We start from the raw sequence: 23,486 nt of genomic DNA, 5'->3' as shown, positions 1-23,486 counted from the left end.
TGCTTACATGTGACCACACCAAGACGCAGACACCCTGTTGTCCTGCACTTTTGGCACAGACAGGGGAACGCAAGTGTGTTAGTGCTTATTGGTTTAAACAGACTAGACTAATGTGTAATAGTCCATAATGAGAGAAGGATAATGCTGGGGTCTTTAGAAATTACCTATTATACTATTTTTTTTTTTTTTACATACAACACCCTGTTTTTTTTTTTTAATTCCTTTTTAAAAACCAGAGGACAAGGTTGTCAACTCCGCTGTGACAAGTTCTCTCTGTGCCAGCTGTTGTCAGGCATGTTGAAGAGCGCAGGCTACAAAGTTAGACGGAACAATCATTTCTTTACCTTGAACCACACGTAAAAGATATCTGAGACATGTTTGAGACTATTTTATAACGCATTTGGTAAATTATGTGTTGCGTCCCCCCCACCCCCCCCTCAAACTACAATCCCTTCATTATTCCCCTTCCCCATCCCATTGCGGTGATCTCCTGATCTCCTCTTCCTTGGCTCCGGTCCAAACAGTGTAGTGGTGGAGAGAGCCGGTCAGTGTCACAAGACCGACAGCATGATTTTCCATAGAGGTGTGCTGCAAGGGACATGCAGCCTACTGCTCTCTCTGCAGCAGTCCTTAAAAGCTTGTGACAATTTTAATACAAAGATATCTTCATCGGATATTGAATTATATGGTATTTTAAGTTAAAAATATTAGAATAAAACTACTATTAGTGGACAAAACGTACAATACAACCAATAGAAACTTACATTTAAACTTAAAGTAGTATTTTAGGCATTTTTAAGTGTGTCTGGGAATATGACAATTTTTCATTTACAGTGGGGAGGCACTTTTTTGCTGCGAGAACATGCACTGATTGATTAGTTGCACGACACCATCGATTTGCAGAGAACTTATCAGAAATCAGCACTCTCTAATCTAAATGAATAGACCTGGACTACATTAGGATTAACATAGACTGGGTCTTTTTTTTCCACAGGAGTTGCAGGCCCTTATTATAATGCTGATGACGCTGGTGGATGGAGCGTGCGGACGTAACGGAGACACAACGGACGCAAGTTGGCCAGAGGGAGGAGGAAAGGCGCGGGATAGAGACTACGTCACCGAGCTGCGTCAAGCTACCGCGAGGGAACTAGCAGGAACCGGAAATCACACTGTTTAAGCGTTTTAAAACAAAACAACGAGTTATGTTAATGTAGTAATATTAGGCTTAGTGTCATTCTGGTGAGTGAGTGGTATATTCACGTAGTATAAGACGACTCTCTTGTGTTAAATACAATTTCGCTTCGAGGCTTCGTCCAGCTCGAGAAACGTTACAACGGTTATGTGCGTCGACAGTGTTTCATTGTGAAACGTCGTCACCGGACATTCAGGTTTCCTTCTTTAACGTATTGACGCTAAATGTCCAGCTACAACCTCAGCTGTGGCAGCCGAAGGCGAGAATTTATAACAGCGGTGTACGGAACCGAACAGGCGGATAATCAGACGGTACGTGTCGCTGCCTGTTGTTGATGTTGTGACGGGATGTGAGAAATCCTGCGAGGCTCGGACAGCGCCGTTAAACCGGGTAAACCGACTGTGGACACCCCAGCCGCAGAAGACTTGGCTGACTTCAGATAAAAAGCAACCCTGCGATGTTTTTTTTGCATTTCCCAGTAAGTATCCTCACTTAGCCTACACTGCAGAGATTGAGCTCACAGTGGGTTTAGGCTATTATTAATCTTTTCTGCTGTCTTATCGGTAGTCTGGTGTGCATGCACAGAGCTAAGTTCGCGTGGCCACGTTATTGGGGGTAGGGGGCACGAGCCGCTGAATAAATATTTGTGTAATAATTTGCAGTAGGAGCCTCTTGTCGAGCTGACACTCCTCTCATAATTTACCTCCTGACTAATTCACGCGTTAATAAATGCTACAACACTCTATGAAAAGGTTAATCCTCTCCTCGCTGATGAACCCCCCTCCTACACACACACACACACACACACACACAGACGCACACGCATACACACACACACATACACACACAAAATGTCTTATTAAATTGGATGCATTGTCACTTAGAGAGTAAATGAAGAATGCCGGCCCATGTTTGAATAAGATTACAGCCGATAATAGTGCTCCTATGGCTCACTGCATGTCCTCATTTAAAAGGGTAAGTGACACCCCGCACTTCTTCAACTCTATACACAGTTCAGCTTTTTTTTTTTTTTTGAAATATGTATTTGAACCCCCTCCCTGAGTTGATCCTCCTTCTGCCTCAACACACTGACCTGTGCAAGTCACCAAGCCTGCTGGACCAGGATTGAGATCACTGATCTTAAGGCATAATCCACTTTGGCAATTAACCTTTCACCGGTCCAAGATCAGTAAGCAAGGTCACCCCTGGGTGCTGTTCTCGTCGTCTCCACAGTGCGCCGCATGTGAAAACCTTAAAAAGAGTTTTATGTATAGTCAGTGTGATGCATTATCAGTGACAAAGACCACCGGTCCCCCCACCCCCAAACAATTGAGAAAGCTTTTAAACCATGTTAGACAAAGGGAGGACTGGTTTATGTGCTTTGACGTTTGGTTTTTCATTTAAAAGTGTGTTCAGAGGTAACATTTTGCACAGAGGATCATTTGAGTGAATGTCATTCACTACTGTAGTTTGTTTAACAGCCTGTTACGATGCAAAAATCTAAATCTACAGCTTTAATTTAATCAATTGTTAGGTTTCTGTGGCCAAAGAATGGATAGAAAGAATATATAGATAGAAAGAATATAGATATACATCACAGTTTGTTTCCACAAATTATTACAGACTTGTTCCTCAAATAAGTTGAAAACAAGAAACAAGGGGGAAAAAAACCAGGAGGTTCCTCTTGGTTAAAATTTTGAATTTAATGTTGACTACTTTTTAAAATATCCAAAGCCAGAGTCACATCTACACTGTAAAAAGTAACTATAATAATGTTTGCTGTAATGTTTTTTTAAATTAAAACTAGTCTCTTGAAGTGTTTATACAGAGTTATCACCAAACTTCAGCTTATGACTTTGTAGGAGTGAGAGAGACAAGGTGTTGGCTTTACTCTGTCTGTCCTTCAAGCATTCCTGTGACTGTGACCTTTGGAGTGTGTCACGCAGTGTAAGGGGGGAGGGAACTCGAGTAGCGTACAGAAATCTGGACAGATACAGTGGGTTATGTATTTTAGGAAGGAAAAGCCAGTGTTACGAGTATACACAGGCCTTATAATAGAGGAAACAAAACTACTGCCAATATATACAGTAGGTTCTCTCTTGCACTCATGGAGATTGGCACTGCTGTTAATGTTAAGAGCCCTTTAATAAACTAATATGTACAGCTTGCTCTCACAAATCATGGTTGTCATTGTGGGACAGGACACAATGTACTTTGGGGTATTTGACTATTAAAAAACCACAAATGGCAGGTTAACATGAAAAGTATCTGTGACGGCACTCAAAACCTTTGCTTACTTTGCAGGTGTCCTGATAACTGCAGACTTCAGCTCAAAGCAATAGCACTTCATTGAACCACCACTGGGAATCACGGATACATAGGCTTCAAACACCAGTTCAGCAAACAGGTAATCTCTTCTCACATCACCTTTTATGCTGATGAAATATTACGCTATTGTGCTGTGCTCCATCTGGGATTATGTCTGTTATTTGTGCTGTGCGGTCAAGTGCCTCACCTACCTCACATTTCATTCTTGTAAGGCTGTAGCTGGGCAATGTTTGGGTCTTCTTAAGAAAATACTCACAGACAAAAGAGGGATGTGGAAGGAGAAATGCAGCTAAAACACCAGAGTACAATTTTTGAAGGTGTTGACCTCTCATTTCACACCCAGAATATTACGAGTGGTTAGTGATAGCATACAGCATGCCTCATTCTGTTGCAATCAAACAGCTCACAAGACATGTTCCTTTTTGAGAAAAGCAGGGTCAGCAGCTGCAACTTAGTCATATCTTTGGGTCTGTTGCTCTTAAATTATAGTGCATGAACTCATTGGAAGCCTGAAGGGGTGGGTTGTGATTGCCCTGCAAACCCAAAAAGGATAAACAAGGGACATGTAGTGGATAGAGGGGAGAGAGGATTGCCCTCTGCTTAAGTAGCATGAAATCAATGTGAGAATGTCCAAAATCCTGTGTGAAGAGAAAGGAGCAATCAAGTTATCAGTGTAAACGGCTTGATGACGCCATAACTTTAGAGTCCTTTGTTTTTTGGGTGCTGGATGCAGACTGGGGGAAAATGAAAGCTTTCTGCAGTATTTTCCATTTAGCAGAGTCAACATATGTGCCACAATACAATGAAGGTGGAATTTCACGGTGTGCAAAACAAATTAACACCAATTAAATTATTAACACTCACCAGTTAAATGTGTGAGTCAAACCTAGCAGACAGACATTCATCATAAGGACTCTCTTTTGGTATTCTGTCAGGTAAAATAAGTTGAGAGTGTGGAGTTATGGTTCATGTAAGTTAATTCCTGACCATGCCAGTCAGGCTCACAATTAGGGTTGAACATATTTCTCCAGTGTCACAACAACCACGTTTTTGTGATGTTCCTCTGTCATATGAGAGCACATGAGTTTTGTTTTCTGAACTCTAAATTACTGAGAGTAGTTTGTGAAGAACATTGAAGCCTGTGCAAAAAAAGTATATTAACAGCGAGTTGAATTGGCAGTTAAATAATGCTGAAAACTGCATTTGTGTCCAGAGAGCCTCTTGAACCAACGTGTTATAGCTGCAGTGCCTCCATCCTTTACTGTCTAGCAGCTGGTAGTAAAGGCAGATTGTAGCCCGGCCCATCGCAGCACTCAGCCTACAACGAGCTAGCAGCTGCTGGACTCTGATTTTCTGTCAAACCTGTGCCATGTTATCACACCGTGGAGACACTTCAGTGCTGTACTAGTCACCGTTATCAAGGTAAGATGCAGCATAGTCCGGGTCAGAGTGACAGAAATAGAGCTCAGTCAAGATTAACGCCTAGCTTCTGCTAGCTAGTTAGCTAAGAGAAGCTAACCTGCACTTATAATGTATTCGGTGATGTTAAAGCTAATGCTAACCCAAACATGCCTGTACATTAGTTTACAGTACACACGACACGTTTCTCTGGCATGTTAAATAGAAAACAAAGCAACGTAGCCAACCCCGACTGGTTTTAGACACAGTTTAATCTGCTTTGGTTAAACGAATAAGTAAATATTTAGCTATTATCGCTTGCTCCTTTAACATTTTCGTGACTGAAACTGATGTTCCTCTTATGTGGCCAGCGGTGCACATGGTGCTCACTGGTCTGGTCAGAAAGTCTGAGCAAAACAGAATGATATGGTTGATTTTCTGGGCTCATATACTGTTGGCTGATTCATTCACTGAGCTTGTAAACTCAGTCCAAGCAAGCTAAACTTTAAACAGGCTGGGTTTGCTGTGACCCCCTTGCTGAGCTTGCCAAACAGTGCTACTTTAAAGTACAGAGGGGGCAAACTCCAAATAAAGTGTTTGACTGCCAACCACTATTGGATGGCATTTATTGCTGTAGCAGTAAATATGATAAAAGCATACTTGGTTTGCATTCAGTGATATCTAGAGTAAGTAAAGATTCAGTATCTTAGTGTGTTGAGCTCAAGGTGTCAGGTAAAGAGTCTTTATCTATAAACTGTACATACTGTACACATACTGCATATATGTAAATAACACATAGACTGTGTTATGTGAGATTGTTGTGGCAATTTCGCTGACTTAGTTTTCCTCATAACATCAACATAATGTGAGCTATCTTCCTTTTTCCCTTTGTTTTTTTCCCCTCAGTTGGTCTTTAACCCTGATATTGTCCAGCTTTGGTCAACCTTGAAATCATATTTTCAAGTACATGAACTGACTGAAGTAGGGCTGCAACTAATGATTATTTTCATTAGCAATTAATCTGTCAGTTTTTTTCTTGATTAATCAATTAGTTGTTTGGTCTATAAAATGTCAGAAAATTGTGAAAAATGTTGATCACTGTTTCCCAAAGCCCAATATGACATCCTCAAATGTCTTGTTTTGTCCACAACCCAAATATATTCAGTTTACTGTCATAGAGGACTAAAGAAACCAGAAAATATTCACATTTGAGAAACTGGAATCAGATCATTTGGACATTTTATTTCCTTAGAAAAATGACTCCAAATGATTAATCAGTTATCAAAATAGTTGATGATTAATTCAATAGTTGACAACTAATCAATTAATTGACTAATCGTTGCAGCTCTAGACTGAAGGACAGAGGCAAGAGTATTTAACTGATAAGTTAAAAGACGGTGTCTTTTAAGTGGTATGTTTATCTAATGAAGCAGAGAAAATCATGTTTTTCTAAGGACAATGTCTAATCACTCTGTGATGTGAAGTGTATCTAGATGTAAAGTTGTCAATAGAGGCTGTTCATTATAGATGTCTTATAAATAAATGAGAAGTATATAACATTTATTCATAATGCTGCAGCCTGACAGACAGTATACAGTACAGGTCAGGACTGACTAATTATAGGCTATGCCATAAACTCACATATTGTTGACTGATAGTTTTGTGTTCAAGGTTGACAGTTAATGTCTTTAGATAAGGCATATCAGTGTTTAACTTCATGTAACTCAGAAATTTAGTTTCAAAAATGTGAATCAATCAGAAAATGATTTACCTGGTCACATTGCTCAATGAATCCCCTCCAGAATCAACCATACCAGTATGTACAGAACATACTACTGCATGTAATGTTGTCATTGTGGGCAGGGTGAGATATTGGAGCATTGAACCGACCATAAGCACTGTATTTTCAACATTGCAACACTTTGTAAACATGCCGTCTGCTACTGAATTATCAGCCCAGCTGATAAACAAGAAGAAAGCATGGTTGGTTGGTAATTGCACTGGATTGCCAGTATGTGCATGAGAAAATCACAAGTCACTTTCAAGTCTTAACTGGATTGAGGCTATTTAGGCTGCAGAGATCCCATCTCATCGTCCTCACACAGTGATCTATTAAGTTGGAACAACAGTACAATCGTTCAAGTAAGGCCCTGCATTAATATATCCACTGATGAGTTGGAGCCCAAAGACAGATGTGGCACAGACTACAACTCATGCCCCGTTTATTCCTTTTCCCCTCCTTGTAACCAATTTCTCTGATCCCTGAAGTGCAGTTGATTAAAGTAAATCTATCATTTGCTAAGAATCGTGAAAGTACAAAGTCACTTCCAGACAGTATAATGAAACTTGAATAATTTGTCTTTGTGTGGCTTTACAGTATACTGACCAGACCTCCTTATGGGTGTAATTACAGGAGTAGTACACCTATGCTCTTGATTAATTACCCTAAAGTAGTCAGAGTAGTAGTCATTTTACTCTGCTAATAACCTGGCTCAGATATTCACCCATCTGCCTGTTCCTCACACTTATGCCCATTTGATATTATTACATCCCGTGTCAAAGAGATCAGGCTGTTTTAGGCTAATTGTGTCATAAATAATGGGTGCAATGTATGATTGGCATTGAGGGTTCAGACATTTGGCATCAGGACGAAGTTACTGGAAGCTGAATCGCTGCTTAAAAGCATAAATCAAATTACTCATGGCTATTCACATTGCTCTCCACTGGGTTTGCACTTGCTGTTGGGAGTCAGAACTGTACACTCACTTAAGACATTAAATCTTCTCTTTCGATTGTCATAATGTTTTTTTGTCTTAAGGAATTATTTTAAGGAATGCTCATTTGTTTTATGTTGTTGTTGTAATGGCTTACAAATAGATTATAAATGTCGGTGTCGGGAAAGCGGCTGCTGCAAACTTCTTCTGCCCCCTGCAGAGCTGAAATTGTGCCATAGTTTTTTTTTTTTCCTCATTTAAGAAGTTACAGGTGCAATATATACTAGCTATAATTTTGAACTCATGAGCTTCCTGTGTACTTGTATTTGGAATCATGAACATATTTGTAATTTCATGGCTTGCATGAGGTATTTACTGTAATTTCTTTCTTGGTGCTTATTCATCTATGGTAGGAGAGGCTATAGTTTCTGTAATTAAATTGAGAAGTACAGACAGTCTTTGGCAGGGAAGCAGGTTGCTGCAGCACTATTACTTGCGTGAACATAACTTATGTGTCTGTATAGTGAGGAGCGGTCACTGTTTATGAGCATGGCGACCTTCATCCAGTCACCTTGGCTATTTTAATGTCTGGAAATGTCAGAGACAAAGACTTCACACTGTGGGGGTGCACTGGGGACTGTATAGTTTTTTATTAGGTGTGAAAAGGTTTTAGTGAATCCAAGGTGTTGTTTTCTTTTTGTTGTTGATGGTTTAAACAACCCAGCTGAGAAAAAATAGTCCAAACAAAACAACATGGAGACTCAATGCTGCTAAAGCTTTTGTGATATTAGCATATTAGCATGCTGATAATACAAAATCCAGGTGCTTCCACAGTCCATGCTTCCAGCAAAGAACAATGACCAAGATTTTAATAATAAAAATTTAATAATAATTTAATAATAATAATAATAATAGTCACTGGGTGTAGCTTAGTAATTGTGAATTGGGCTTTAACCAAGGTTAAAAGTCGGTCTGAATGTGTTGGTACATTTGTTTCATACTGGATTAATACTGGTTTACACCATGGGTCTTGACTCCCAGTTCAGAATTTTTGCTTGCATTTGTTTTGCTTTTTGCCACATGTTCACTTCTGATTTCTGTGAAATCTGTAGGCAAAAGGGCAAATAAGACAATAATAATTAATTACTGATCAGTTGGCATGAAGACCAGGTCTGAGGCTGCAGGGTGGGCTGGGGTAGTGAAAAGGTCTGGCAGCCTGTGTTGGACAGTACTTGTGTTTTCTCCCTCTCTTTTATTTGGAAAATGCCAAAGAGAAAAACAAATCAAGTGAATTAGTCATTGTGATTATGAAAATGCCAATCTTTGCTTAGATAAATTATTATTAGAAGATATCTGGCTCCTTAAAGATTTATTTCAACTTACTGAAAAAATCCAAAATCAGAAAAAAATCTGAAATGAATGTAATGCATGTACTTTTTACCTGTTTAGATGTTTATATTATATATCTGACCTGCAGCATGTGTTTTTATCAGTTGGTATGAACATAGTTTAAAAGACAAACATTTGAGGTAAAAGTTGAATGCCTTTATTTACTTTGACCTTTCTTTGTTGTTTATTTTTTCCCCTTTAGACGTCATGTCTTCCAGGGAGCGTCGGTCCGATGTCTACATAAAAGCAGAACCAAGCAGTCCAGAGGGAGGCGGGGGAGGTCGGACCAGCCCTGGTGGGGCCTCCTCAGACTCTTCTCAAAGCGGAGGTGGAGGAACCAGAGGAGACAGCGCTAAACGTTATTCCCCGCCACTCTATACACCAGCTCTGCGTTGCCACTTTAAAGACGAGGGTGGTGATGGGGCAGAGGAAGGCTCCACTGGAAATGGAGCAGGGCGATGCAAGTACGCCCTGAGCACGTTACCCAAGAGGCTGTGTTTAGTATGTGGGGATGTGGCTTCAGGTTATCACTACGGCGTAGCTTCATGTGAGGCCTGCAAAGCATTCTTCAAGAGAACCATCCAAGGTGTGTGTTGTGGTGAAGTTAAATCATTTGCATTGGAGTGTACAGTTGATGATACTCTGATACCTGATGTAAAGTAACAAGAGGACAGGTTTTACATTTGGAGTACGTGAATCATGTTAAACATGGAGCCTTGTGTCTCACACTGACCACTACTGACCACGGCCTTCTGTGTGACACTGTCAGCTTTTTCATCCGTGAAACACAAAAGTGTAAAATTCTTTCCATGCTTTTGAGAAACAAATTACAGATGTTTCTATTTTTCTACATATAGCTGAACCCTGCCCGTATTCTATTATTCCACTGAAGCCTTTCAAGAGCACAGTCAAAGATATATTATTATATTTGTCGTAGTCAATAGGAAATTTCTCTCATATTCTCAAAATATCTTGTAGTGTTACTCAGTGACCTGTGAACTCACTACATACATTCTTTATATTTTAATGGAGAATAACTGGATGTTTATTACACTTGCCTGAGAGCTGGTATAGCTGGAGGGCAGGGTAGCGAAATAGTATAATATAGCTGGTACCGATCAATGGAAATATGCCCTCATCAGCTCCAGCACAGATCTGCAACAGCCCGAGGCATCCCCAGTCTTCATAGCGGTAGTAAGGCTGAAGAATGCAGGAATGACTACGGACCCACATCACATACTAACGGTGTTATTCTTTAACATGCTTCAATACAAGGTCACTACAACTGGCCCATCTGGTTTATACTGGTCTGTTAGACAATAACCATGAAAACTTAGAAGTTGTCATACTGTTTGTACGTTGGGAAACATGGTGGGTAAATTGGCTGATGTGTTTTCAGCTCTGGATAGATTGTATGTTTAAAATAAAACATTGTCTCTTCTTCTATAAAGGTAACATTGAATACAGCTGTCCAGCATCAAATGAGTGTGAGATCACCAAAAGGCGCAGAAAGGCTTGCCAGGCATGCCGCTTCACCAAGTGCCTCAAAGTAGGCATGCTGAAAGAGGGTGAGTGTTTGTGTTGTGCAGTGAAGTTCCTTTGACAATAGCAGAAGCTGTGTAGCCAGTCTTTGATATTATATGTTCAGTGTCATTGTGCCAATCTTTTAAATGTAGTATGTTTTTTCTGCCATAAATCATAATTATTTTATGTTTCATGATGTAGGAGTTCGTCTTGACAGGGTCCGAGGTGGAAGACAGAAGTACAAAAGGCGCCCAGAAGTGGAGAATGCAACATACCAGAGTGCCCCTCTACCACTGACAAAGGAGAGTGAAAAAGGTGGGATTATATTCTTGTTTTGTCATTTGTGTTTTCTTCTATAACAGACAGCATAGTTTCATACTATTAGGTTAATAAAACTGAGGAAAAACGGCTCAATAAAAGACTTTTTGTGAAACTATCAATTGCTAACTATCAGTCAGTAAAGACACCATCAGCTTACACATTCACTATATTTGATATTGAATTCCAACTACATGTTTCAGGATGAGTTTTTTTTATCTTGAGGGGCATCTTGCTGTTGCTAGGCACACGTAATCGGCTGTCGATCAATTGTGTGCTGGCAAGCTACATGTAACAACCAACAGCAACTATCTTCAGGCAACTAAAAACAGCAATAACAGACAAATCTAAGTTCTGGGGGGTCAGTCACAGTTCAGTTGGGAGGTCCTCTCTCTAGTTAGAGATATAGTTAATCTGCTCAGAGTTAAACCTCTTTTTTTCTTTTTAAACTGGAGGCGATCATAATGCTCCTTCAAAAATGTGAGATGTGCTGGGGAGTTAAAACTCAAGGTGCTCAGAACTCAACTTGATACATCCATTGACCAGAGAACACAAGCAATACATAAAACTCTTCAAACCTATTGGAATTGATAAGAAAACAGCGCCCTCTTCCTGCTTTTTCCTGCCATCAACACAAGAGTGAAATATTATAACTGTGCTAATTTGAGTAAATTTACATGATGATCTATCGTGCAGCTTTTTGCATAAACCTGACTGTGCAGAAACTACTTTGCACTACTATAGAATTAAGTATACACAGGTGATTCCAGTTAACACCAGCACAAATCAGCATATTGTATAAAGCAGCATGTTAGTTTAGACAATAACAGAGTAGATATTTTGGGTATCAGTCCAGCTATGAATGTACACGGCAAGTTTTATTCCATCATATTAACCAATTCCTCTCTGTGTATTTTGTGACACAGGCTCCTCCAACATCATCGTGTCCCACCTTCTAGTGGCTGAGCCAGAAAAGTTATTTGCTATGCCCGACCCTCTGCAGCCCGACACAGCCCAGCGCACACTCACCACCCTTTGTGACCTTGCTGACCGTGAGCTGGTCGTCATCATTGGCTGGGCCAAACACATTCCTGGTAAGAGATGCAGCGAAGATCATACTGGGGAAGAGAGGCAGTGATAACATGGCAGCAGTGAAAGAGAAGTATTGAACCAATCTCACTGACTGGGAAGAAGCATATTGTGTCATGTTTCACCCAGACCATGACTTCTGGATTTATTCCCTCAGAAGCAGAGGACTGACTATTATAAAATGACCTGTGTGAACATGATGATGATGATGATGATGATGATGATGGCTGAACAGTGTAATTGTTGGGTACAACAAGAACGTCTCAGCATTATCAAATGGTAATATTAGTTATTGGTGCTTAAAATATATACCAAGTTTTAAATCTTAACCAGGTTTTGTTTAAATAATCTTTATGCACATTGCTCAAAATGAAAATGTTTGTGACAAAATATATAGTCAAAATATATTATATTGATTATTGGGTGTGTGTCAGGAGAGGAGATTGGCATTTTACTTCTTTGCTGAATCTGTGCTAATGGTTCAATAGTGCAAAGGTTATCTGTATTACAAGCCAGAGTAAGGTCACCAGCTGTCTATGAAACCACTACTTGGTACTATAAAGACATAGGACCAGTGCTTGCTGTTTCATTTGACCTTCCCAAGTTTTTACCTATAACCAGTCGGCCTCCTCTGCATTCAGTCTTCTCTCTCCATCGGTTTTATTCCCCTGCAGGCTTCCTGTCGCTGTCTCTAGCAGACCAGATGTCCGTGCTGCAGTCAGTTTGGCTGGAGGTGCTGGTTCTGGGCGTAGCGTACCGCTCGCTTGGCTGTGAAGACGAGGTAGTGTTCGCAGAGGATTTTGTCCTTGATGAGGAGATGTCACGTGTTGCTGGACTGACAGAGCTAAATGCAGCAATTAGTCAACTCGCCCGCCGTTTCCGTGCACTAAACGTGGACCGGGAGGAGTTTGTCATGCTAAAAGCCATCGCACTCACTAACTCAGGTATTTATACTTCTGTGATTGGACAGTTATCATACTTAGTATTTTGGCGAACCAACATTTACTTACAGCTTAAAGAACTATTATTAGTGATATAGTGCAAATTAGAGGTTTTCATATCACTTGCAGTCAGTAGACTAAACTCCATCTGCTTAAAAGTGTGCTCTGGTGGTATTACTGAACAATTCCAGTTTCCCACAGTCTCTGCTAACATCAGAGGAAATCATTACATTTTAATGAGACATAATATTGGGCTTATAAAGGGGCAGCACTCACCACTTCCTTTAGGGGAGGATCCTGCACATAACTTAGTGGAATATAATAAACTGTTTTACAAAAACCACACTCAGTTCCCAGGTTATTACATAGACCTGGTTAAAACTAATAATACGACAGGCCTGTGATAAATCCTACTTTTTATGAATGTTATAATGTCCACTTTCTCTAAAAACTGCTTTAGAGAGGTGTTGATTCAACTGTATGGTCGTTTTGGAGGTTTTAGTTTATATTGCTGTTGAACTGTAATATGTTATACTAAGAGATGGTCCTAATATTTAGTCTACACTCAGTGATATAATCTCTGCATAACACAATGTATTTCAACAGCACCACAAACTACAGCCACCAAAATGACAGAAGCTTTTTTTGACCGAAACTGAACATTATAACCTTCATAAAAGTTGGATTTATTGCAAGGTTGTTGTATTAGATTGCATGATTTTAGCTTCTTGTACCCAATAAACTGGAAACTAAGTGTATGTTTTTCTGCCTTAATCATAGTGGGCTTTAAATCTACTATTTTTTTTTTTTTGTGCAAACAATTTCTCGTATTAGTTTGGTTTACAGTCGTGGGAGTGTATGTTCTGCCACATGTAAGTAGCTAGTTAATTAATGTTGTCAGTCGTCATCTAACTGCTCAGTATGGCGTTGGTGGCAACAAAAAGCAGTAGATTAGCTGCGATGGGTGCAGACAATGTCTGTTGTCAAGCTTTGAAGCTTGATGGGATTATGCGCATGTCAGCAGCCGAAGGCCCATGACCCACGAGAAAGATCTTATACTGCCAGTGTTAAAGGCAGCGAATGTTTTCAGTTTTTAGACGACAACTACTGCAAAATTACAAAAAAATATATATTTCTAATGGTCTTCACGTCTTTGGCTGGCAGATGTACTGTGGCAGAAACATGCATACATAAATGGAAGAAATTAGTCTAATAAGTTGTAACCTTTATGTAGACTTCTCTAAGAGATCCACTCAAGATTACTGTCAACAGCAGGTTGTGTAGCGTGCCCTGCTTGCACTACAGATGCACTGTTTGTTTTGTAAATTCAAGCTTCAAGATGTTTATTGTCACTCTGTTTATACAAGTACAATCATGTGAAATACTATGTCTGGGAGGCTGCTTTACAGAAAAACACTAAATAAATATATATAAAAAGACATAAAATGTAATATATATATATATTTATATTTATTATTTTTTGAAAAAATATGTATTTAAAAATATATACATAAACAGTTTATATAAAAAGACAGACTCAAGGCACAAAAAGGTTGCATATACAATCATTTGTCAGAACCACACATAGAGCTTAAATAAAGGCTGCCGTTAGTTTGTCTTTGTGTTAAGTGACTGGGCAACACTGGCTTTGTTTCTGTGGCAAAAGCTGAGAAAAGGTAAACACTCTACACACTGCCTTACCGTATCCTCCCTGTTGTTCTGTCAGACTCTGTTTACATCGAGGATATGGACGCTGTGCAGAAGCTGCGGGACCTCCTCCACCAGGCCCTGCTGGAGCTGGAAAGTCAGCGGCGCCCAGACGACCCTCAGCGGGCAGGACGCCTCCTTTTAACATTGCCTCTCCTCCGACAGACTGCTGGACGAGCTCTCACCACCTTCTACAGCATCAAGACCCGTGGTGGTATACCCATGCACAAACTATTCCTGGAGATGCTGGAAGCCATGATGGACTCTCCCTAGGACGGAAAAGGCAGCAGAAGTGATGATGATGAAGAGAAAGACCCAACAGAGATCTAGTCTTCATGAGTGGATGAGTGGTTTGTGAGAAAAGGAAAGATTTTATTTGATAATTAACAGAGGAAAATGGTCTTTTTCCCCTTTAGGCTACATAAAGAAAGGAAAAGAATATGAGAAAAGAAAACCCTCATGTATTCATGTTAATAAGGGGGAATTGGTTATTTACAGTAAGTTGTAACTGCCAAACTTCAGTAAAAGGCTCCGAGATCCACATTAGTCCAAATGTGGAAAAAAAACTGAGAAAACATTTAACATGAATACCAAGACACTTCTACTTTTCAACTATTTTCATGTGGTGTGTTCCATCACAGCATCGGTCTGCAGTAACATAACCACTGACAAGCAACATGTAGGTACTCAAGAACAGACTGCAAACATGTGGGTTTTGAACTTTTTTTTTTTTTTTTTTTAATAATGCATCTACTCATGAAAGCCATAATAACATATCGGGCGAAAGACTTGAGGGTCCAGTGTTGGGTCAGATTGACATGCACATGGAGTGCTTGTATTTACTATAGTTTAGTGTGCCGTTGTAGGCAAATTCATAGGAATTACTTGCAATATGTTAAAAGCAATATAATGACTCGATTATTGTCTGTCACATTTAAAATGTGGATAAAATGGTGAGACATCTAGTTGTGTGTATGTCAGTAGTTCTCCACTCTCAGGACCCCAAGTACTGATTTTATTTAAATTAAAGCGTCTAGTATAGACTGGTTTGGGTCGGGGATGCCACGAATGATGCCATGAATAGACTTAAAACCCGCTAGGAGAGAAAAACATCAGCACTTGGGATGTTGAAGACTGGACTTGGGAACCACTGGTCTACATAGGTGCAGGATTCTTTATAAAAGGTTGTGCAATGGATTTGTTGTCCAGGAGAGGTGCATATGAAGACTGTGTACGCATAAAATGCTCTACTTGGAAGGTAATATATTCAGTGTTGTTTGTAAATCCTATTGACACACAAAAGACTGGCATCCATACAAGCAAAGCGTGTGCGTACGTACGTGTGCAGTCAAAACCAGTGAGCTACACTGAGATCAGGGAAGAACACTCTTTGACATTAAAGCCAGTGTGGCAACAACAGTGGTTAGACAAGAAATGCATATGCCTCATCTGCTTTTTTATACCATCGCCCTCCAATAGATCGAACCACTATTTTTGACTCCAGCAGCTGTGCTGTTCAAAAGTAATGGTCCGACCTATGTAACCTGTTTCATTTTTGGGGCTTTAATGTGTAACACTAACCCACACGATTGGTGTAACCCGTATTTGCAAGGTGTATGATAAGATTTAGCTGCATTTTCTGCAGTAGTGAAGAAAGTTGCATAAAAGATCTCAGTTGATTCAATGCGAGATCCCTCCTTTGTGTACGTACGTCTGTTTAACTTGTAAGTGCCCGTAGTGGGCTCAGGGCAACAAGAAATGCAACATATGCAACATCTTCCTTTAGGATGTTGAAACCTTGTCTGACAACATCCTCAAAGTCCTACTCATTGTTCAGCAGGTTTGTATACTTACAATATAAATGATCATTATAGTAAGCTTCACATGCAATGCACAGCTAATGTATCTGATGTAAAAATCAGATCCCTAAAAAAAAAAAAAAAAATTTAGTGGCCAAAGGGCCATTAATCTTTTAGCCATGTACAGTTCCATTTAAATAAAGAGAAACATGCAATTTATAATGAAAGATAATAAAGCCAGCAAATGTGATACAGATTCCCCATTACGATTATGCTGTATTTGTGCAGCTTATAGTGTACTGAAATTTGTAAAAACTTGAAACTTGCTTTTCCTTTCTAGGATTTAAGGGTATTTTAATTACATTGTGACACACTTGTGGGTTTGGTATTGAAATGAAGCTGTCCATTCTGGATATTAGGAATGCTACTTGTTTTTTTTTTTGTTTTGTTTTTTTTCATATAAGCAGTGTGTGTTTTCTGAAGCTGATTGTCATTTTAGGGATCAATTTACATGGCTCTATACATCCTGCGACATGGTGAGGCTACAGAGGGCTACCTCAGGAGGCAGAGTAAGCCAGATGGCCAAGTAACTGTGGAGACAAATGTAATTCTTGATCTTTTGATTTGTCTGGTTAAATTTGGATATTGGGTATATTGAATGTCTTGCAGTTGCGCAAACGCCTGAGATCATTTTTTCTTTGTTTTCATAACTTTAAGGTGTATATGGCTCATTAATCACGCTTTACAAGATTCCCCGTGGTACAAAGTATCTCACATGGGAGGGCAAGCAAATAGTTGGTGTGGTTCCACAGGATTAACGGTGCACCTCAGAAACACAGCTCATTTATGGCAGTTCAAACTGAAACACAGGTATTATATTAACAACAGCTAGCACCGTGGAGCAGGGGCTGATACTGTCTGATTCACCTGTTTGGATGTGTTTTCACTCATCTTGTTCAGTTCTTCATGGGCCTCAAACATGTGAAGTAATACAGCATTTAATAGGTTTCAGCTTCCTGTCATCTAAAACATGCTTTTGGTGTCTGATTTGCTTACTGAACCTAATTTCTCAAGTAGCAATCAGAATTCTGAAACAAACAAATATAGATGCATGGGTCCACTAAGAGCTGTTACAAGTTTCTCAATACAGTATAAACTTGGTCATTTACACACAGGTAGTATTTTCTTTAGCCTAAAATATGTATATTTAGGTACGGTGGGTTAGGGTGGAGGGTGGGTCATTTGCAGTCACTGTTTAAATTATACAGTCATTTGTAGTTTCTACTAAATACGTGCGCATTAATATAAATGAGCAATACAATAAATTACCAAACCTCACACATTTCCTTGTATAGCCACACTGTACATTTAACATTGCCAGTTATAATGAAGAATAGCTACTAAACGTTATATTATTTAGAAGTTCAAATCAATGTTTGTATTTTGAAAGACTATTTAAATGATTAAATTCTATTTTTTACTCAATTTACTGTTGTTTGTTGACACTGCTTTATTTTTGTGTGTGATATTGGCTGTGAATTTCTGTGTGTAGGCTTTTTTTTTTCATTTAGATAAAACAGTTTGATGTCCTTGTCTAAACATGTCCACATAAAAAATCACTGTGAAAAAAGTGAGATCATCCACTGTCTAAAGCAACAGGGAGTGGATTATTGTAGGTGCTTTGTGTTGTGTAATAAATGGACACACCACCACCACCACATATCATTGGTCTCATCTCTACCTGCGTATGTTTATGTATGTGTATGTGTATGTGTATGTGTGTGTGTGTGTGTGTTAGATGGGACTACTGTTGGAACTTTCAACTTCATAATTAATATTTTTGACCATGCAGTGCATGTTACACCCTTAACTGATGATGATGAGACTTCTCATGCAGTTGCTGAACTGGCCCTGAGAAATGAATACTTAAAAGAGTAAAATAATCCTAGGATGGTAGGATGCAGGTGTCAAATATGTGAAACAGCATTGGAAGCTGTGCCCTCAATGGTTTTGTCATTCTGCTTAGTCCCCTGTTATAAGTAGCTGGGTATCTGCTCAGATGAAAAATTATCTTTTAAAACTCATGTTGAAGAACTGCCTAAGAAATTCAATTTACATTTCTTTATTAGAAACAAGCAGTGCTTCTCTTTCAGCAGTAGACTGCAGATTGTACGCAGCATTTTGCAGCAGTGCTTGACTATGCAGATGCTCATACGCTCAAACTCCCTTGATGCTGTCTATCTATTACAGGTGACAGTTTTAGAGCCCATCATTGGATCCTTTATGAGATGGTCGGGTGGACATCACTTACAACTAGAAGGGAACAACACTGTCTCGTTTTTATTTATAAAGCCATCCTAAATAAGCTACCATTTTACTTATCATCACTTTTAAGACTTTAAGAAACTGTAGTGAGCGTACTTGTTCACAAGATTGCATTACCTTGGATATCCCATATATGAATACGGAAATGGGAAAAACTGCATTCACTTATCACTATTATTGCTACTACTACTATTATCACGCTATAATATATCACTGTCTTTTCTTTGTGTTCTTTTGTATTTTATAAGTCATTTATCGTATATTTTTGCTGTATTTCTGTATAAGATTGTTTATTTCAGACTTTTTGTTACATGGCTTGTTTAGGTTTTGTATTTGCAGGGCACCATTGTGAGTGAGAGCTTTACTCTCAGTTGGTATTCCCTGACTAAATAAAGGTTTTCTATCTAGTTTGTTTGGGATAGCCATAAGTGTGCTTGAGCTAGTATTAAATATGCTCAGAATAACCCGGTGAGAGTTTTCAACTGGCTCCAACATTATTTCAGCTAATAATAAAATAAAGTAATCTTTTTTTCCCCCTACAATATAATGCAGGGTTTGCCTTGCCTGATATTTAACAGATAGATAGAAGCCTTGATGAATTTGACCAATCTTGTCATGTCTCTACCTGCAGCTTTCAATTGATGTCAAACGATTAAAACTACTGTTCACAAAGCACCACTCATCTACTACATTAGACGTATGGCTTCTTGCTAGCAGATGGCGCAGGAAATAAAGATTTAGTAGGCCCAAATCTGGAAGCGAGGTTAAATCCCAGCAGCCAAACTCAATGCGAGACTGTAAGTAACAGTACGGAGAAGCAAAGTCAGGTCGAGGTGTGTCCCGGCTTTAAACGGAGCGCAGGAGCCATACGTCCTGCAACCTCATCGACAGATACTGTGAAACGCTAACAGCTAGCCGGTTAAATAACAAGCTACGATGCTTTCAATCACATCCTCTCTCATCAGAAGCAGCCGTGTCGTCCAGTGCTCAACAAGGCTGATCCACACTTCTCCTCTCGCCAAAATGCCAATTCAGGTAAGACTTGCGTGCGTTTTATCTAACGTTAGCTGAGTGTGCTGCATGGTGTATTCAAAGACTCACAGATGTCGTTGTATTTTCCTGCCTGTGAATTAGACAAACTGCACCGTTATTCGTCTCTCTCTGAGTAGCTCACAGTGCTCACTCCCTCTCTGGCACTGGTCGCCATGATGTCAACCGTTAGCTAGGAATGAGAGGATTTGTTTATTTCTTTATCACAACTACAACGGCCCCCTCTGCACTTTACCAGCTACTTCCTTCACACCTCTCTGACTTGATTTGAACGTCACATAAAGCAAACTGTCAATGATTACACTGCTGCGTCGCCACTCGGGCTTTCACGCCTTATTAAAGGCCTGTGTAGTTCAAATTAATCTTGCGTTGCCCTGCTTCAGTTTCTGTCTTTAATGTAGCGTTAGTTTAAGCATAACTTCACATGTTACACGTCAGTTAACTTACTCAAAGTGCGCTTGCACTTCACAGCTGATCTGCGCACACATATGAATGTATTTAATATCCTCAAGAATTTCACGCTGACAGTTAAAGTGTTCAAATATTTATTAGGGCTTTTTGAAGCAGCTTTTAAGCACTCAGTGTGATTTGCGTTAAGTGTGACACTAAATCCGTCCGTCAATGTCAGTCTTAAATAATTTGAAAGAAGCCGTTCAGCCATTTTTAAACACGCACTTGAATCTGGGTCGTGTCTACATGGTAACCCTAGTTTTGCGAAACTCTCTTGAGCCGCTTCAAAATATCCTTGTGTCGCTGTTTTCAGAAGTGACAACACTGTGGTTAAGGTATGTTTAAGTTTAGGGACAGAATCTACTTGGTTTGGGTCAAAATAAAAACTTGAAACGTGTTGTGGATTAAAATTAAGACTGCCTTGCAAATCCCGCGAGAGTTTTCACAACTCGAGGGTTATCGTGTAGACCATGCAGTCAATGGTATTTATATATAGTCAATAGTGCAGACACGCATCTGTATGTGGGGGTTTGTCGCCCTCCAGTGGCCAGCAGCCAAATTGTGCGCCTATTACAAGGTGATCAACTCTTTACTAAACCACGAGGCCTTAATCTAAGCTTTAACGAGAGGTCTAATTGGAGGTTTATTTTAATAATCCGTTATTAAATTGAGTAAGACAATAGCATTACTAGGCTATACTGTACGCAGGTGATGTGTATGTTGTGCAACTATGCTGACACTTTCTGACCTATTAAACAGATTTTAACAGTGAGGAAAGCAATGCTTACAATGGCCTGTGGGGGGAGATAAAAATAAGTACTGGCATTATTTTGATGTGGGAATTTAAAAAAAATAAAATAATTTTGTTGTATATTATCATCTCAATCCCCATTAGGTAGGTGAACATCTTCCAGCAGTGGAGGTCCAGGAGGGGGAGCCAGGAAACAAGGTGTCTATGGATCAGCTCTTCAAGGGGAAAAAGGGAGTCCTCTTTGCTGTACCGGGAGCTTTCACCCCTGGTTGTTCCAAGGTGAGTCCACACTGTTCACTTTACTTGTCATGTCTTGGGCACAATGATCTTTGCATCAGTTGACAACATTTCTCTTGTTGCTTTCAGACTCACCTCCCAGGTTTTGTGCAGCAGGCCGAGGACTTGAGGGGTAAAGGTATTCAAGAGGTTGCCTGCATTTCTGTCAATGATGCATTTGTCATGGCTGCCTGGGGAAAGGAGCATGGAGCAGATGGCAAGGTATAGACTAGAGTTTTTGTGTGACATGCAATTTCTGCCACAACCTGCACCAAGTCTACAAAGTCAAACTGTGAGATAAAAGCTGACCACTTATTATAATCATTCAGAGGTTAATAATATGATTATTCACACATCCTAGATGTTAGAGAGCCATGGACAATTCCTGTCCAACATTTTGTATGCTGAAAGTAAATATGGAATTTCGATTTGGCACCCGTTTGTGGTGGATTTGACCAGTGAGTAGTCCAGCAATCTGCCACACATTATCACAGTGCATTAGGCTGTTTGGTCTCTCTGACAGCAACATGCTCACAGTTGACCATAAAGGTGAAGTATCACACTCGTAATATATTCTAAGCACTGACATTATCCTTGAGTCTGTCGACACAACAGTTATACTTAGATTATTGAGCTTGCTGCTACTTTCTTCTCCAGGTTCGAATGCTGGCTGATCCTACCGGGGCATTTACAAAGGTAAAATAAATCCTCTGGTATACTATATGTACTCTCCATTTGAAGTTTCAGGTCTGTGTGCACTGATCGGTCTTTTTCTCTCTGCTTCTTAGGCCGTTGACTTGTTACTTGACAATGATCAGATTGTGCAGGTACTTGGGAACAAGCGATCCAAGAGGTACGGATATTTCTTCCTGTTTCAGTTTTTTAGCAAAACATTAATATAGCATATGTGTTTAAGCTGGACTTTTTTTATCTATTAAATCCAATGTAAACTCAGACCTTGTCCAAAAATACTCCCTATTTACTACAATAGTGCATTTAACTGTCCACCATTTGATTTGAGTGTATGAATTTAGAATGTGAAATGTACAAACTATATTGTGCCAAGTCAAATATTCCTGCAACCAAAGGAAAGAAGTAGTAGTCATGGTGTGTACAATACTTTCTGCTAACAATCCCACTATGCAATACATTGCATTTTTATAAATGCTAAAATTATCGTCATGTGACTCTGCACCTGTCAGTGACGCATGATGATAATGATGTGTGTCATCATGTGAGGAAATGGTGAATGGTTGAACAAGGGAGCGATTTCGGACACAGCCTCAGACGTGCAACCTCTTTTTGTTTGCAGACACACACAGATACAGGTACATGTAGGCATATAAGAGTCCTTGAACGTCTGCCATTAGACTCTCCTCTGGTGCAAAGATCAATGACAACATCAGTTGTCACATAAATACTAGATTAGATATCAAGGCATATTTTCATCTAAAATCAAATCCCTTTTTCACATCAGATGCATCAGACTGAGTAAGTGTCTGGCTTTTACAGTCACATTTGAAGTTCATAGCTATGAACCAGTGTGTACTTCATCCTGCGTTTCAGATATTCCATGTTGGTGGAAGATGGAGTCGTGAAGAAGATCAACGTGGAGCCTGATGGCACTGGGCTGACCTGCAGCCTTGCTTCCAGTATTCTGTCTGAGCTGTAGGCTTTTTCAAAGCTTATTGAACCAAACTACAAACCTTCAGTTACTGTAAAAGCTGCACTAACAAACCCCAATACAAACCCGTTAAAGTTTCCTCCTCTTCTCAAAGATGGATGCAAATGCCACATGCATACTAGTATTAAAAACAGAGCTGGAAGGTACTTAATGCGCACAACTATGTGATGAATGACACTCCAAAGGACTGTACATCATCCTCTGTATTCTGTTCCTTGATAGTAAATAAAAGTCACCCCGAAAGCAATAATCACTGTTTTCCTGTATTGCTTTTAGTGTAATTTAAGTGTTATTTAGTGAATATTAATTAAAAAATCCTGCAGCTGTGACCTTTTTTTATAATAAAAGATGCAAGAAGATAAACGCCCAGTGTCATGATGTTTTATGTCATGAAGTACAATACAAACAAGGCACTTTGCCTCAAAGTAAAAGAACTAAAGTAATCAACATTGGCCATCTGAAAGTGGATTTGGATAACAGGGCAGACAAGCACATTGTATTAAAAATAGCTGAGTTTAATCCACCTTACACACTCATGCAGAATTTATGCA

General features: G+C 39.6%; 2 protein-coding genes across 3 annotated transcripts; both read left to right on the top strand.

Moving 5' to 3' along the window:
* Positions 1-1,192: 1,192 nt before the first annotated feature.
* esrra (estrogen-related receptor alpha) lies at positions 1,193-18,119 on the top strand. Of its 2 annotated transcripts, XM_044370211.1 has the most exons (8): positions 1,193-1,670; positions 3,497-3,599; positions 9,224-9,607; positions 10,473-10,589; positions 10,747-10,860; positions 11,790-11,957; positions 12,627-12,896; positions 14,620-18,119. In XM_044370211.1, exons 3-8 carry the CDS (start codon positions 9,229-9,231, stop codon positions 14,871-14,873), a joined length of 1,302 nt encoding a protein of 433 aa, XP_044226146.1. In that variant the 5' UTR covers positions 1,193-1,670; positions 3,497-3,599; positions 9,224-9,228; the 3' UTR covers positions 14,874-18,119. The 2 variants fall into 2 exon arrangements, with proteins under 2 accessions (XP_044226146.1, XP_044226147.1); XM_044370212.1 differs by lacking the exons at positions 1,193-1,670; positions 3,497-3,599 and adding an exon at positions 4,653-4,942.
* Positions 18,120-19,425: 1,306 nt separating this feature from the next.
* prdx5 (peroxiredoxin 5) lies at positions 19,426-23,185 on the top strand. Its single transcript, XM_044370213.1, has 6 exons — positions 19,426-19,759; positions 21,120-21,254; positions 21,342-21,473; positions 21,909-21,947; positions 22,040-22,104; positions 22,818-23,185. Exons 1-6 carry the CDS (start codon positions 19,661-19,663, stop codon positions 22,921-22,923), a joined length of 576 nt encoding a protein of 191 aa, XP_044226148.1. The 5' UTR covers positions 19,426-19,660; the 3' UTR covers positions 22,924-23,185.
* Positions 23,186-23,486: the final 301 nt, after the last annotated feature.

This window comes from Thunnus albacares, chromosome 13, assembly GCF_914725855.1.
Source record: "Thunnus albacares chromosome 13, fThuAlb1.1, whole genome shotgun sequence".
NCBI lineage: Eukaryota > Metazoa > Chordata > Actinopteri > Scombriformes > Scombridae > Thunnus > Thunnus albacares.
This window is presented reverse-complemented; position numbering and strand designations above follow the sequence as displayed.